Raw genomic sequence first — 15,394 nt, forward strand, 5'->3', positions numbered from 1 at the left:
GAGAGAGAGAGAGAGAGAGAGAGAGAGAGAGAGAGAGAGAGAGAGAGAGAGATTGCCAGGAGGGTGCTCTTATCTGCCTGGGAGTATTGCTTTATGCAAAATACAACTCACAAGAAAGAGCAATGTCTGACCACTTTGAGAGAAATGAGGGGCTTTTTATAGATGGGGAAATCTTATTTCAATACTTTTGTTTTCCAAAGGGAGATACACACAAACTGGGATTTTATTCAAAAGTAGTGTCAGGTCTGGGTGCTTTGGGCTATTTGCATTCCCAAAGCTTGTGCACTACTTCAGTGCCTTGTAGGAAAAACGGTCTCCTGGTAGGGGCTAAAAACAAAAATGAGAATTTTTCAGTGAAAAGAAGGGGCATTTTGAGTAAACAGTGAAATAAAAATATTCTTGGTTCCTACCCAAGGGAGAGAAAAGTACTCAGCCTCCCTGAAGTATTCCTCCTTCCCACCTCCCTCCTCACTCCTCCCAGCAAATAAACAAATGGAAACCTCCTATTTAGTTCCAACATGCCTATTCTTTGGTCTGTGTTATTGCTGTAGGTCTCCAGCTGTGAATGATGCCTATAAGATCTGATCTTTTCATTTGCCCTACCCCTCCCTCAGGGGTCTCCCTTCTCCCCCACGTACCTCCTTCATCATCGTTGCTTTAAAGCTCTAAATAAAATCCTGTTAGGAATTTCAGAATCAAATTACAAGGTCACGCATAATACAGATATGTTTGAATGGCAAACGTATGCATGGCTTCTAGTAAGAGATCAGGAATTATTCCTAAGGAAATTGTTTCTTGTTCTTAAAAATCAATGTACTGTAATATGTTGTGTGCGTGTGTGTAGATGAAAAGATGGAGCAGTTCAGGGTTCAGGCTATGGAATTCTGATAGCAACTACAGCCCTCAGTGGAGCTTTTCCTGCAGAAAGCTACCACGTGCCTGCCACTGGGATGCACACATCTGCTCCTTCCTGAAGTTTCCAGGGCTGCAGCTATCATCACTTCTCAAACGCATGCTAAATTTGCAGAGTAACATCTTAACTTGGAGAGGAACACAGCGCTTTGCTGTGAATCAGGCAGATCTGACTCAAAGACAGGAACACATCCTGCTTCTACTGTCACGACACAGGTATCTAAAACACTCCCCAGAATTTCTAAACAAGGTTTGCTGGTGTCTGATCAGGACAGGACTTATCAGAGGCATAGGAGCAGAGAGGGTGAGAGCACAGATTGGAGACGAGCAGAACTGAGGATGGTTGTGCTGTGTGCCTTAGGATAAATTACCTCACCTCTCTGGACCCATTCCTCGTCCATCGTAGGATTATTGTAAGGATTAATTGAAGTAATGTGTGCGAAGCATCTAGCTTGATGTCTGATCTATGGTAGGCCCTCAGCCAATTAGAACATTATATGACAGTAATATCTTGAAACATCTTGTAAGCGGTGAATTAAATTATCTGATGAAAACTTAGAAGTGTAGCGCTTTCTACTAAAAACTACATTAGGAGATTTAAAAGTCGTATACTATTGGCATTTGCAGAAATGGCAGTTTCAGTTTTAATGAGTAGTTAATAATTTTGTGGAAGCACCAACTTGATTTGCATGTATGCAGCATGTGAAAAATTTCAACCTCAGCCGTAAGGAGTACACAGGATCAGTGTGACTTCAAGTGAAATATAATTTATTCATTCAACTGGGAGAAAGTCAAGAGCCTGTACAAAACTTTATGCATTTGAAAATTTGGAGACTTCAGGAGATCTTAGGACTTCGTTTTTTTAAATGTCAAGGACCATGTCTGTCATGAGTCTTGTGGTTATTGTTGTTGTCTATTATCCATTCCCTGTATGTTGTGGTGTGTTCAATTGGCATTTATTGCATGTTTAATAGTAGCTGAAGGGTAACATTGCTTATGTCAGCTGGATCTTGACTGAAAGCACAGAATTCCAGAAAGATGTTTATTTATGCTTTATTGGCTGTGCAAAAGCATTTGGCTGTGTGGATCATGACATGCTATGGACAACATTGCGTAAAGTGAGTATTCCAGAACACTTCTTTGTGTTCATGAAGAGTCTGTACAATCGAACAGACCAAGGGGACACTGAATGGTTTAAAATCAGGAAAGGTGTATGCCAGGGTTGGATCCTTTCACTATGCTTATTCAATCTGTATGTTGAGCAAATGATCTGAGAAACTGGATTATATGAAGAAGAGCGTGGCATCCAGGATTGGAGGAAGAATCACTGACAGCCTGAAATTGTCAAATGACATAGTCTTGCTGACTGAAAATGAAGAGGTCTGGAAATACTGATGAAGATAAAAAGCCACAGCCTTCAGTATGGATTGCACCTCAGTGGAAAGAAAGCAAAAATCCTCACAACTGAGTTAGTGAATAACATCATGATTAATGAAGAAAAGATTGAAGCATTTGATGATTTCAATTTGCTTGGATCTACAATCAATGCTCATGGAAACAGCAGTCAAGAAATCAAATGACATATTGCATTAGGCAAATCTGCTGCATAAGACGTCTTTAAAGTGTTTAAGAGTTAAGATCTCAGTTTGAAGACTAAGTTGCACCTTACCCAAGCCATGATATTTTCAGTTGGCTCATATGTGTATGAAAGCTGAACTCATATGAATATAAAAGTTGGACAATGAATAAAAGAAGCCTTGGGGAAAAAAATCACTGCACTTGAAGTATGGTATTGGAGAAGAATACGGAAAGTACCATGGATTGCCAAAAGAACAAACAAATCTGTGTTGATCAAAGTGGAGCCAGAATGTGCCTTTGAAGCTAGGATGGCAAAACTTCTTTCATGCTATGGACATGTTATCAAGAGAGACCAGTTCCTGGAGAAAGACATCATACTTGGAAAAGTTGAAGATCAGTGAAAAAGAGGAAGACCATCCCAACGAGATGGACTGATGCAGTGGCAGCACTCAGGGACTCAAACAGAACCACAATTGTGAGGGTGGCACAGGGCTGGCCAGTGTTTCCTTCTGTAGTCCATAGGGTCTCTATGAGTCGAAACCAACTCAATGGCACCTAACAACAACAACAACAAAGGGTAAAGAAAATACCTAAAAAGTTAGCCACACACAAAGAAAAGATTTTAATGTTTTGTGTTGTTTAAAGAGTGAGTAACTAACTAACAATGCCCCCTAGGCAGCCGCAGTAGGTTCCACCATAGCAATAATCATGTAGATAGTGCAGGAGAGAGCAGTGTTTCATTCTATTGTAGGTAGGGTTGCTATGAGTCATCGGCAATTAACAACATAACAACAAAACATACACCATATTCTATCACCACACAGATGAAGATGGTTGAGTAGCTATGTTCCAGACATTGCAAAGAGGTCAGATCCCACTAAGACTCCTGCTGTTGAATCAGTTCCAACTCAGCAACCCTAGAGGACAGAGTAGAACTGCCCAGGAGGGTCTCCATCTTTATGGAAGTGAAGTGACACATCCCACATCGTTCTCCCTCAGAGAAGCTGGTGGGTTCGCACCACAGACCTTTTAGTCAACAGTCCAGCACTTTAGCTATTGTGCCACCAAGGATCCGTTTTGCTTAGGAATAGATTGATCTAGCTCATACCAGAAAGAAAAAAAGTCATGATCTTACTAAAAATAATATTAAAGTTTTTCCAAAAGTTTTGAATTGCCTTATTACCCTGTGCTAGAGCTTGGTAATAAGCTCCTTGGGGCGCCCTTAACTGATGTTTCTGAGACCCACCAGGAGGTTGGAATTCCTTCTAAAATGATCCTTTTCTTCCATGAGCATTTAAGAATGACTTTTAACTGCTCATGTCTGACTCCCCTCCAGAGACTCAACGTTACCCTCTGACCAAGTTCAAAGAAGCTATATGTTTGTGTGTGTGTGAATGAAACTACTATCTCTGGACTCCACCTAGGGCTACTAAATCAGAAATTGTAGAAGGGGGACAAGAACTTTGCACAGATCCCAGGTAACTGATCACATTAAAGATTTAAAAAATCACTGATCTAGAAAATTGAACCTCTAACTAGACATCAAAAGTTCATTAGTAGAGGCTCTTTATTCTAGAAATCAGTTCTGGAAGTGTTTTCTACCTTATTTAGATTCTATTGGTTGAAATATCTAACGTATTAGTGTTGTGGGTCATTTATCAAATACATTAAATAAGCACATCAAATTCATCCATGTGTTCATCTGCTGATAACATGAAAAGAGAATAACCATGTGAAAATGGATTCCAGTGAATCGCCTGTCTTGACCAAAACATATCAAAATGACCAAAATGAGCCTCTAAAATAATTTAAGTATCTGCAAGCTAAGGTTCTAACTCATTTTCAAGTCTTGGACAATAGTTTCTTCTCCAGTAGTTAGTGGAGGAACCCGTTCATACTTTAAGCTGGAGGAGGTGCTTTAATGGGTGGTAGCTATTTGAAAACTTTGGAAAGTTAAAACTTCCACTATGAAAATATTTAGCACTTTGGATTCACTTACAAGTCAAAATATGTGACTTTGGCGCCTCTGGGTTTCAGCTTCAATATTCTTTTTTGTAAAACAAGGATTTGGTCTGGAGGTTGTAGTTCTAATGTACATTGTAGCACCATGATCTTCTTCATGTGTTCTTTAATGATTCTCAGCACAGATTCCCTGGAAACTTGTAGTTGTTAAGTGCCATTGAGATGGTTCTGACTCATAGTATTCCAGGATAGGATTTCTGAGGAGTGACTGATGGGTTTGAACTACCAACGTTGCAGTTCAAACTAACCTTGCAGTCCAGTGCTTATTCTACAGAACCATACCAGAACTCTCCCTGTAACCTTTGAATTCTCAAAATGCATAATAAGGAGTAGATGGCCCACAAGCCATTTCCAGTAGTTTAAGATAACCAAAAGAAACCACATTTACTCAAGCAAGCCGTATGCAGGCACAAATTTCAAGAGTCTGCTTTAGAGTGTAATTGCATAAAGTCAGTGTTGTTGAGAGCTCTTTTGAGCGTTCATTCATTCCATACAATCCCTGAAGGAAAAGGAGGACAGCTGTAATGTGGTGTGTATATTAGGATACTCTGGGAGTGTATCAAGACTTAAAGTAGTAGGGAGAGGCTGCCAAAAGAAACTTTGTTTAGAAAATAATACACAAACTCAACCATGAGGGATACATAGAACTTCACCCCCAATCCGAACTATGCAATCTTGCACACATTCTTTGTCTTCTGTAAGATGGTCATAATCATAAAGCTTGAACCACAAGGCTGGCGTTTCAAGTAAGTCTTCATTATTAATAATAGTATCGTCACTTTGATTCCCAAGCTTTTTGGTTCTGCCCAATTTCATGCAAACTAGGGATAGGACAAATAATAGAGTTTCTGTAATTTGCTTTTAGTTAAGTGTCACTGAGTCAACCCTTGACAAAGTAAGGAAATGCTGTCCTGCCCTGCCCTGTCCCATTGCTCTGATCTGCAGGACAGTTGTGATCTATAGGGTTGTCAATGACTGATTTGCAGAAGTTGCCTTTCTTCCTAGACTTTTCTTCCTACTCTGTCTTCACTGAAACTTGATTGGCATCATAGCAACACCCAAACCTCCGTTGACAGATGGGCGGTGGTTATACATAACGTTTATTGGCCAGGAATCAAACCTGGGTCTCCTACATGGAAAACAAGAATTATACTACAAAACCTCCACATTCTCATTTGAACTTACTGTTTGTTTGGTTTGTGGTGTCGAGTGGATTCCAACTCATAATGATCCTATAGGATGGGTTACAACGCTCCGGAGATGAAATGGCCGCTGGATTTGAACCACTGACCTGTTAGTTTGCAGCTGGGGGCCTAACTACTGCACCATCAAGTACCTTGCTAGCTAATGTTGCTTAAAGTCTAAAGGAAGGAAAGATCTCTTGGCCATGGACATTATCAAGACTCTGCTGGGAGAGGGGGTCCTCTGTGTCAGCAGAGGCTTGGTAGTTTTAGCCACATGCCTCTTCGTTATAGATGGCATCTAGTTGTCCTCCTTCCACCTCCTCCAAAATGCTTTCTACTGTCTTTGCCATTCCTCTGATACATGAACTGCCGCAATGGTTTGCTATAAGGATAAAATATGATCTTCAGTGTGAAACTGCTTCATAACTCCAAAAGCACTAACTATCCTTATTTCTACTGGTCTCGGTAGAGTGACACCTTGCAACCAGCTTGTCTTCCTCTGCTTCTCTCTGTCTCTCCCAGCCCCCCCTCCTTCCGTGTCTCTCTCACTCACCCACTCACTCGCTCACACACACACACACACACACACACACACACACACACACACACACAGCTTAGCAGAAGCACAAGACATACAGCAGAAGAGAGGCTTGTACTAGAGTCTTTATGGAGGAAGAATTATTTCCTTCTGAGTAATTGCACCATAGTGGCATACGTTGGCATAGGCCAGGGGATGAACAGTGTACTTCAGCTCCTGGTACCACAGCTTGCCTTAAATAGGAAGAAACATTTATATGTAATAACAGCAATACAGAAGCAATCAGACTGAGGCTCAGTAAAGAGTTTCTGTGTTTTTTCAGAAGGACACAAATCACACTAAGAGATTTCAGACTTTGGAGAGTAGAAGGGCCAGGGATTTCATAGGATCTGACTCTCTTGGGTGGGACTCTGATGAAAGTCACCTGAATCTTTTGGGGGACCCACAAGGACATGTCCCTATGTGCAGTCAGCTGTCTCATGTTCACTGAGTAGGATGCTTGGGAGTCACGAAGCTTTCTCAAACACATGCGTTCTCTCTTCTACCCATTCTCCTTTCTCCCAAGAGGGACATAGGAAAAAATTAGATTCACAGACCACCTTTCCATACAGCATAGCATAATGAGGTAGACAGAAGGGATGCTAAGATTGCTCTGCTATTTTGGAAACAACAAAGCAAAACATAAAAACCATAATATAGTACCTCCAATGATGTATTTCTTGTAGTCTAAAATGCTAAGACATGAAATATAGGTATGTCAAGATCTGGGTTAAAGGGATCATTGTAGAGAACTTCAGGTCTTCAAGGAAGCTCAGCAGTTTCATTCAGGTGGCGTGCTGAAAATGTATTTGATTTGAACCTTAACAGTCTAGCCTCTGCTGTTCTACAATCTAGGACATGAATGCATTAGCACTTGGACTTGGGCTTGAATTGCAAATTTGATTTTTGTTGTTCATATTTTAAAAGCTACACCAGATGCTTGGATAACATTATGGCTTTGCCGGCTAGGGAACGGAAATATTACCATTCTACCTACTTGTATGTGGAAGATCTAGGAGCAGTGGAGACTACATGTATCACTAATCTTTCAAAGTAATAATAGTTCAGGGTTAGCATGAGCTTACTGGTGTAGGCATGAAGCTAGAGGTTTTCTGTATTCTTTTATTTAACTGCATCCCCACAGTCACACTCTGAACTGTTGTTGTTGTTGTTAAGTGCCATCTAGTCAGTTCCAACTCATAGTGACCTTAACAGGGTTTCTGAGGAGCTACTGGTGAGTTGGAATTAACCTTGTGGTTAGTCCAAACTGACCTTGCAGTCCTGCACTTACCCCACAGCACCACAGTATTATTACTTATTTTACAGATAAAAAAGTTAAAGTTGGGGAGAGGTTAAATAAATGCACTCAGCAAGGACGAGGGGCTCTCGTTTTTCCACAAACTTTTTGAAGAAATTTTTGAAGCCCTTTGTATTTATTGCATGCCTATTGTGATCTATGGGAGTTCTGGTATGGTGCTGTGGGATAAAGCACTGTATCGCAAAGTCGATTTGAACCATGAGGTCAGCAGTTCAAACTCACCAGCAACTCCTTGGAAACCCTATACAGGGTTGCTATGAGTCAAAACCAACTCATCGGCACTTAACAACAACAACAACAATTGTGATCTATTGGAGTCCTGGTATGGTGCTGTAGGATAAGCACTTGACTGCAAACCATAAGGCTGATGGTTCATACCCACTTTTCAGAAACCTAATACAGCGTCACTATGAATCAGAACCAACTTGATGGCACTTGGCAACAACAGGGTCCCACTGGTGACCCTGCCTTCATGTGACTTTCCATAATGGTGAGGTAGACAGAAGGGATCTAAAATCGAAATATCTCAGTGCTGCTATACCACCTATACCACACGTGGGTAGATTTAAAGGACATAACATGATTTTCTCGACCTTTAGGAAGGTGGAAGTCCAAATTCTAAGGAAAAGCCCTCTTTTTCTTTTTTAGCTCCTCCTGAGGATCACTTTGTGATCCTCACATGTATTTTTCTGTCTTCCCTAGTTTGTGCTTGCTTGTCTCTGGGTCTGATCTGCTCTTTTTATATCTCACAAGTGATTAGGTTTCAAATCCATCTTAACTGATATGGACTTATTAGCATAACAGAAAGCCTACTCCTAGATAGGATTACATCCATAGCTATAGATGTTAGGATTCCAATCCATTTTTGGGGGGAGGGAGAACACAGTTAAATCCGTAACAGTAAGGCAACAGTTCTACAAAGCACCTATTAGGTGGGTCTCCTGGTGTGGTGCTGTAGGATCAGTACTGGTCCTTCTAACTCTGGGCATGTGCTCCTGTTTTTATATTACTATACAACGTTGTCTAACGCAGTTCAGGAGCCTCTAGCAAGTGACTGCAGTACCAGATTTGGTATTGTAATTAAAATGATAAGATGTAGGAGCAGGGGTTAAACGAGATTTTTACTCAAGAACTCTTTCTACTCTGCTTTACTTTTAAAATGAAATTCTCTGTGTATGAAAAAGCACCTAACAAAAAAGTGGCACTTCTTTGAATTCACTATCTCATCCCAAATTGGTTTTATTATACATGGGGCTTCTTTAGAGACTTGGCAGTTCTAGGTATGAGTGCAGGTCTAGGAGTCAGAGAGAATCCAATTTCATTGATTCTGTGATATACGGTCAGTTTGCCAATGGTAGAAGAGTGCCAAATGGAAGTTATAGGGCTAGGCCTGTGCTGAATTCTGCCTTCTGCCTTCAACTGTGTAAAGTTACTGAAACCCTACTGAAAATCTAATGCAATCTAGTTTTCCCTTTGCTGTTCAGCAAACATTTCCCTAGTGCCTACTCTATGCCAAGCACTTTCACCAAAGTCCCATGCAATGGTCCTTTTTGGTAGAAAGAAATGGGACAGATAGATGAATTGCTATAGTTAATAGATTCATAGATTAACAAGGTCTTTCTTAACTGGACTTCCTAAACATTGTTGTTAAATGCCATTGAGTCGATTCCAACTCATAGCGACCCTCTACAGGGTTTCTGAGAAGCAGCTGGTAGGTTTGAACCACCGACCTTGTGGTTTTCAGTCCAATGCTTATCTTACAGTGCCTCACTTATTAAATGAGTTCCATTAATTGGGCATAACACTCTCTAGAGCATGAGTAACCATTCCCATTACTAAGAACATAAAGTGTCAAAGTCAGGAAGTCTTATGGTCAATGGGGCTGCCTCCTGCTCTGACATGAACTCATCTTTTTCAGTCACTATGAATTAAGCAACAGATTCAATTTGCAGATATTTATTGATCACTGCTATGAACCAGGACACCAGGGAATAGTCCTGTAGAAACACAGTATGCAAGTCAGCAATGATCCCTACCTTTTTGGAGTGTGCTAAACGGGCATTTGGAGTCCATGTGTGCTGCTGTTCTGGACTGAAAGGTCAGTTTGAACCTCAAGGTCAGTGGTTCAAACTCACCAGCCGCTCTTCAAACCCTGCACAGGGTCGTTTTGAGTCAGAACCAACTCGACAATACTTACCAACAACAACAACCAGGCATTAGAAGTCCTGGTATGGTGTGCTGTAGTATAAGCACTGGATAGCTAGCCACAAGGTCAATGGTTCAAACCCATCAGCCACTCCTTGGAAACCCTATACAGGGTCACTATGAGTCAGAATGGATCCGATGGCACTTAACAACAATAAACATGTTTAGCAATTGCCCCTCAAGTATGACAAAAGCTATGATAAGGATGTATAGGTTGTTTGGAAATACATATTCTAGGATATCCAACCCAGTACAGGTAGTTCAAGAACAGTGGAGTTCAGAGTGGGGAAGGCATGTAAGAGAAGACTTCCTAGAGGAACTGAAACTTAAGCTCTGACCTGAAAAATGAGTAGTAATTAACCAGGAGAAGGATAGGGAGGGGTTAAGAGTATGTTCCAAGAAAAGAAAACAACATCTACAAAGCCCCTGAGGCAGCAGGAAGGATGACACATATAAGGAACTGAGTTTCAGGAGAGTTCATAGAACATGGGGATAAGAAGGTGTTGCTGCGAAGAGGCATATGGAGGAGTCAGGTGAAGAAGGCCCAGCTTGAATTTTACTATAAAGACAGTTGAAATCATAGCATGGTCATAAATGGGAAGGGAAGGACAATATATGTTGATGAAAAGCTGACAGTGTAGAAAGTAGTTGGCTAATAGCAAAACCATGAGTAGTCAAGAGGGAAAGGCATGGAGGGATACATGGAGATAACCAAGGAGACCAGTTAGGAAGCTGTTAAAAACAGTTTAGCAAGGATTGTGGTGCTGTGGGTTCATAAGCTGGACTGCAAAGTTGGTTTGAATCACAAAGTTAGCGGTTCTAGCTTACCAGCCACTCCTTGGAAACCGTATCCAGGATCACTATGGGTCGAAACCAACTCGACAGCACTTAACAACAACAACAACAGTGGCAGTGAGGATGGAGATAGTTTTTATTGTTGTTACTTGCCGTCAAGTCTGTTCCTAGCCCTAGTGACCCTGTATATGGTTTCCAAGGAACTGCAGCTGGGTTTGAACTGCCGACCATGTCTTTCAAGTTGACTTTGCAATCCTGTGCTTTATCCTACAGTGCTAAACCAGGAGAAAGATGAGTGGGTTTCACTAAGTGATATTTTGGAGGTACAATCCATGGGATTTGGGAATTGATATTGTGGAATTTTTCAAGAAAAATGCTCCTTTTCTTTCTTTTTTTTCCCCCATTTTGTTAACAATTGGATAACTGGGTAAACACTGAGGTGGTGAGCACTGAAGGAAGATCATGTTTGAGTAGTAAAAGATGATCGTTCAGCGTTGAGATAGAACGTTCTCTAGGTGTCTGTGAAATACCCAAGAAGATAACCTTGGTGTTAGTAAGGTCAGCAGAGAAGATTGGATCTGCTACGTTGTTTTGAGGTTATCAGCCTAGAGAAGATATTTGAAGCTGTCGGAAAGAAGTCATCTAGGCTAATGTGTTGAGTAAGGAGATCTGGTGATGTAGTGGGTTATGCATTGGGCTGTGAACTGTGAGATCAGCAGTTCAAATCCACCAGCTGCTCTGCAGGAAACAGATGAGGTTTATGCTCTTGTCAGGATTTACTGCTTTGGAAACCCTATACAGGGTCACTATGAGTCAGAACCGACTCAGTGGCATATGGCCACCAGCATAAGTAGCATGCAGGGGGGCGTCTAAGAAAGAACATGGAGGAAACCTGTCATGTAAGAGGAACAAAGTGGTACACATGAAACACCAAAAAAGAGCAACTGGAGAAAAAGGAGGAAATCCAGAAGAAGCCAGTAGAAGGGTATTTTAGAAGAGAGTGTGGTATTGTCTAAAAAGGTGTTGAGAGGTCAAGTAAACACAATAGTTTTGTTAAAGGAACTGAAACAAAGTTTTGGTTGACATTTAATATTACTATACTCGTCATTTCGATGCTTTCAGTAAATGTGTTAAATTCCACATTGTAAACATTCCTCATTTTTGAAATTATGGTCTTTAAAATATTGCTGATTTAATTCCTTGGTATTCTCAATTAAGATGTGAAAAGAGTTTAAAATAGGTATTAACATCTTCCTTCAATATGATTCATTTGGGTCCAAGTTTCATGTCTAGCACTCATTTGGAAAAAAACATCAGGTTATTTTTCTCTGCGAGAAGAGTACTTGCCCTTAACTGTCTCCTTTCCTTTGTTCTTTTGTTTTCTGTGTCTTAGCCCTGTGTGATTTCCCTTTCCCATGGAATTTGCATTGAAATCTTGACTGATTTTTAAATTAGAAATACCATTTCTTACCTGTGTGTTTAACCCATCAAGAAACCTAGTTCATAGCAATGCACATCGGGATGCTTAAAGAGTAAACGTGACTTAGAGGTATAGTTATCTTTCTTCCTTTGTCTTTTGCAGCTACAAGAGACTGTGAAAAGGAAGTTGGAAGGAGCCCGATCACCTCTTAATGGAGACCAGCAGAATGGTGCTTGTGATGGGAGTTTTTCTCCAACTAGTAAGCGAATCCGAAAGGACATTCCTGCTGGAATGGAAACCATCAACAGTTTGCCCAACAACATGCCACTGCCTTCAGCTTCTCCTCTTCACCAACTTGACCTGAAACCTTCTTTGTCCTTGCAGAACAGTGGAACTCACACTCCTGGGCTTCTAGAGGATCTGGGTAAGAATGGTAGACTCCCAGAGATTAAACTTCCTGTAAATGGCTGCAGTGACTTGGAAGATAGTTTCCCCATCTTGCAGAGCAAGGACCTCAAACAAGAACCTCTAGATGACCCTACTTGCATAGACACATCAGAAACATCTCTTTCAAACCAGAACAAACTGTTCTCAGACATTAACCTGAATGATCAGGAGTGGCAAGAATTAATAGATGAACTGGCTAACACAGTTCCTGAAGATGACATACAGGACTTGTTCAACGAAGACTTTGAAGAGAAGAAGGAGCCAGAGTTCTCTCGGCCAGCTACTGAGACGCCACTGTCCCAGGACAGTGTAAGTGTGAAGAGTGACCCCTCCCACTCTCCTTTTGCACATGTCTCCATGGGATCTCCCCAAACAAGGCCTTCATCTTCTGGTCCTCCTTTTTCTGCTGTCTCTACGGCTCCTAGTTTACCATCTGTTGCCAACACTCCCGCAGCTCCAAACCCCACCAGCTCACCAGCAAACTGTGCCGTCCATTCCCCTCAAACTCCAAACCAAGCCCACACTCCAGGCCAAGCCCCACCACGGCCTGGAAGCGGCTATCTTCTAAATCCAGCGGCAGTGACGGTGGCAGGTTCGGGATCGGGTTCTGTGGCTGTACCCAGCTCCGACATGTCTCCAGCCGAGCAGCTCAAGCAGATGGCTGCACAGCAACAGCAAAGGGCCAAACTTATGCAGCAGAAGCAGCAGCAGCAGCAGCAGCAGCAGCAGCAGCAGCAGCAGCAGCAGCAGCAACACTCAAATCAGACTTCAAGTTGGTCTCCCTTAGGGCCTCCATCCAGTCCATATGGAGCGGCCTTTACTGCAGAAAAACCAAATAGCCCAATGATGTACCCTCAAGCCTTTAACAACCAAAACCCTATAGTGCCTTCAATGGCAAACAACCTGCAGAAGACGACAATGAATAACTACCTCCCTCAGAATCACATGAATATGCTCAATCAGCAGCCAAGTAACTTGGGTACAAACTCTTTAAACAAACAGCACAATATTCTTACTTATGGCAACACTAAGCCTCTGACCCATTTTAATGCAGACTTGAGTCAGAGAATGACACCACCAATGGCCAACCCCAACAAAAACCCCTTGATGCCCTATCTCCAGCAGCAGCAACAGCAACAACAGCAACAGCCTCCCCCACCACACCTCCAGGCTCCCAGGGCACACCTGAGCGAGGACCAGAAACGCATGCTGCTCATGAAACAGAAAGGAGTGATGAATCAGCCCATGGCTTACGCCGCCCTCCCACCCCATGGTCAGGTAAGTACAAAAGTGAGACACACTTCTAACAGTTCTGGTGATGGTTTTCAAACAGCCAGCATGGGATGCTCACCACGCTTCAACTGTATCTGACCTCACCTGTTGCCGTGGAATCCATTTGGCTTGATAGCGACCCTACAGAGCAGAATAGAACCGACCCATCGTGTTTCCAATGTTTGTCTCACAGAGACAAACATTGTGAATTAAAACCGCTGACCTTTTGATTTAACGATTGAGCCGCCAAGGCTCCTACTTCAGCTGTGTTGTTGTTGTTGTTAAAGTACCATCGAGTCGGTTCTGACCCATAGCACTCCTGTGTAGGGTTTTCAAGGAGCGACTGTTGAGCTTCACCAGACGACCTTTTGGTTCAAACCGACTTTACAGTCCAGCACGTTAACCCACAGCGCCACATCAGGCCTCCTTCACAGTGTTACAGCAGTTTCATTACCTGCAGAAATCCTCCATATGCATCAGGGGTGGGGAACATCCAGCCCGCGGGCCATATAAGACCCGTGAAATCATTTGGTCTGGCCCTGCCAAGGCAACCACAGTTCCAGCCATCACATTAGGAGTGAGTCAGAAACCCTGCCTATGCAGGGTCACTGTGAGTTGGAATTGAGCAATTAAATGCTTGAATAAATAGAGGTGGCTGATTTTTAAGTTGATGTTTTGTATGGTCCATGAGTGATGTTATAGCTATCCAAATGGCCCTTGGCAGAAAAAAAGGTTCCCCACCTCTGTATACGTCTTCATGTCACACATGACTCCTTTGATTTCTTCCTTTCTTTCAGTGATGAGGTGTGGCACTTAACAGTATTCCCCAGCATTTGAAAGCCTCAGGATCAAACTTCTTTTATTTCTGGCAGCAGTTAAGAAACCAACAATTATGAGGGGGCTTCAAAGGGTTGGTGGAAAAAAATTCCATCATCTTTTCATTCCATTTTTCCATGTACTTTCCAAAGCCTCCTAGTACATAAAACTCTCACTCTGAGGAAGGTGGCTACAAGAGGTCTCCCTGCAAAGCCTAGTGTCCCCTCTGTAATGTGTGCAATCCTGGACTCTAGACTCGGGATAGTGGGAAGACGAGAACATTTAGAGAACATTTAGAGACATCTAGTCCTGCTGTGGCACTGTATGTTAATGCGCCAGGCTGCAAAGCCATTTGAACTGTAAGGTTGGTGGTTCAAGCTCACCAGCAGCTCTCTGGAAACCCTATACAGGATTGCTATGGGTCAGAACTGACTTGATGGCGCTTAACAACAACAGCAACCACCATTTTATAGGGTGCTGAAAATCCGTCGTATATCTGACTTAAATTATGAATAATTCAAAATGTCTGTACTTGACATTTGAATGTGGGAGAGTTTTGTATGTTTTTAAATGAATGTGTAGGATAGATTTGTTTTGTTTTGTTTTCTTTGTGTGTGTATGTGTGTTAAAACTGTCTAATATTTAACCATTTGTTGTTGGTCTGGAGCAGCTGGAGGTTGCTTCAACATAGTTATTTAGAATTGGCGTAAACACCCTTGCTCAGCCAGCTCTGATTCAGAACAGTTTGATGATGACTATATCTTTGTGCCGTATTAAAGTCCATTCTTTCGAACTGTCTTCCTTCATGCTATCTGGCTTTAAGGGCATGGGGCTGTCTGGGATGTATG

General features: G+C 42.0%; 1 protein-coding gene across 1 annotated transcript in view; it reads left to right on the plus strand.

Annotated features, from left to right (window-relative positions):
* Positions 1 to 15,394, plus strand: part of MAML3 (mastermind-like 3 (Drosophila)) — a 586,993-nt gene that overhangs the window by 328,415 nt on the left and 243,184 nt on the right. The window contains exon 2 of the mRNA XM_006872222.1: positions 12,174 to 13,736. Coding sequence (XP_006872284.1) covers positions 12,174 to 13,736 — 1,563 coding nt within the window. The remainder of the gene's footprint in view (positions 1 to 12,173; positions 13,737 to 15,394) is intronic.

The sequence above is a fragment of the Chrysochloris asiatica genome, unplaced genomic scaffold (assembly GCF_000296735.1).
Source record: "Chrysochloris asiatica unplaced genomic scaffold, ChrAsi1.0 scaffold00187, whole genome shotgun sequence".
Classification (NCBI taxonomy): domain Eukaryota; kingdom Metazoa; phylum Chordata; class Mammalia; order Afrosoricida; family Chrysochloridae; genus Chrysochloris; species Chrysochloris asiatica.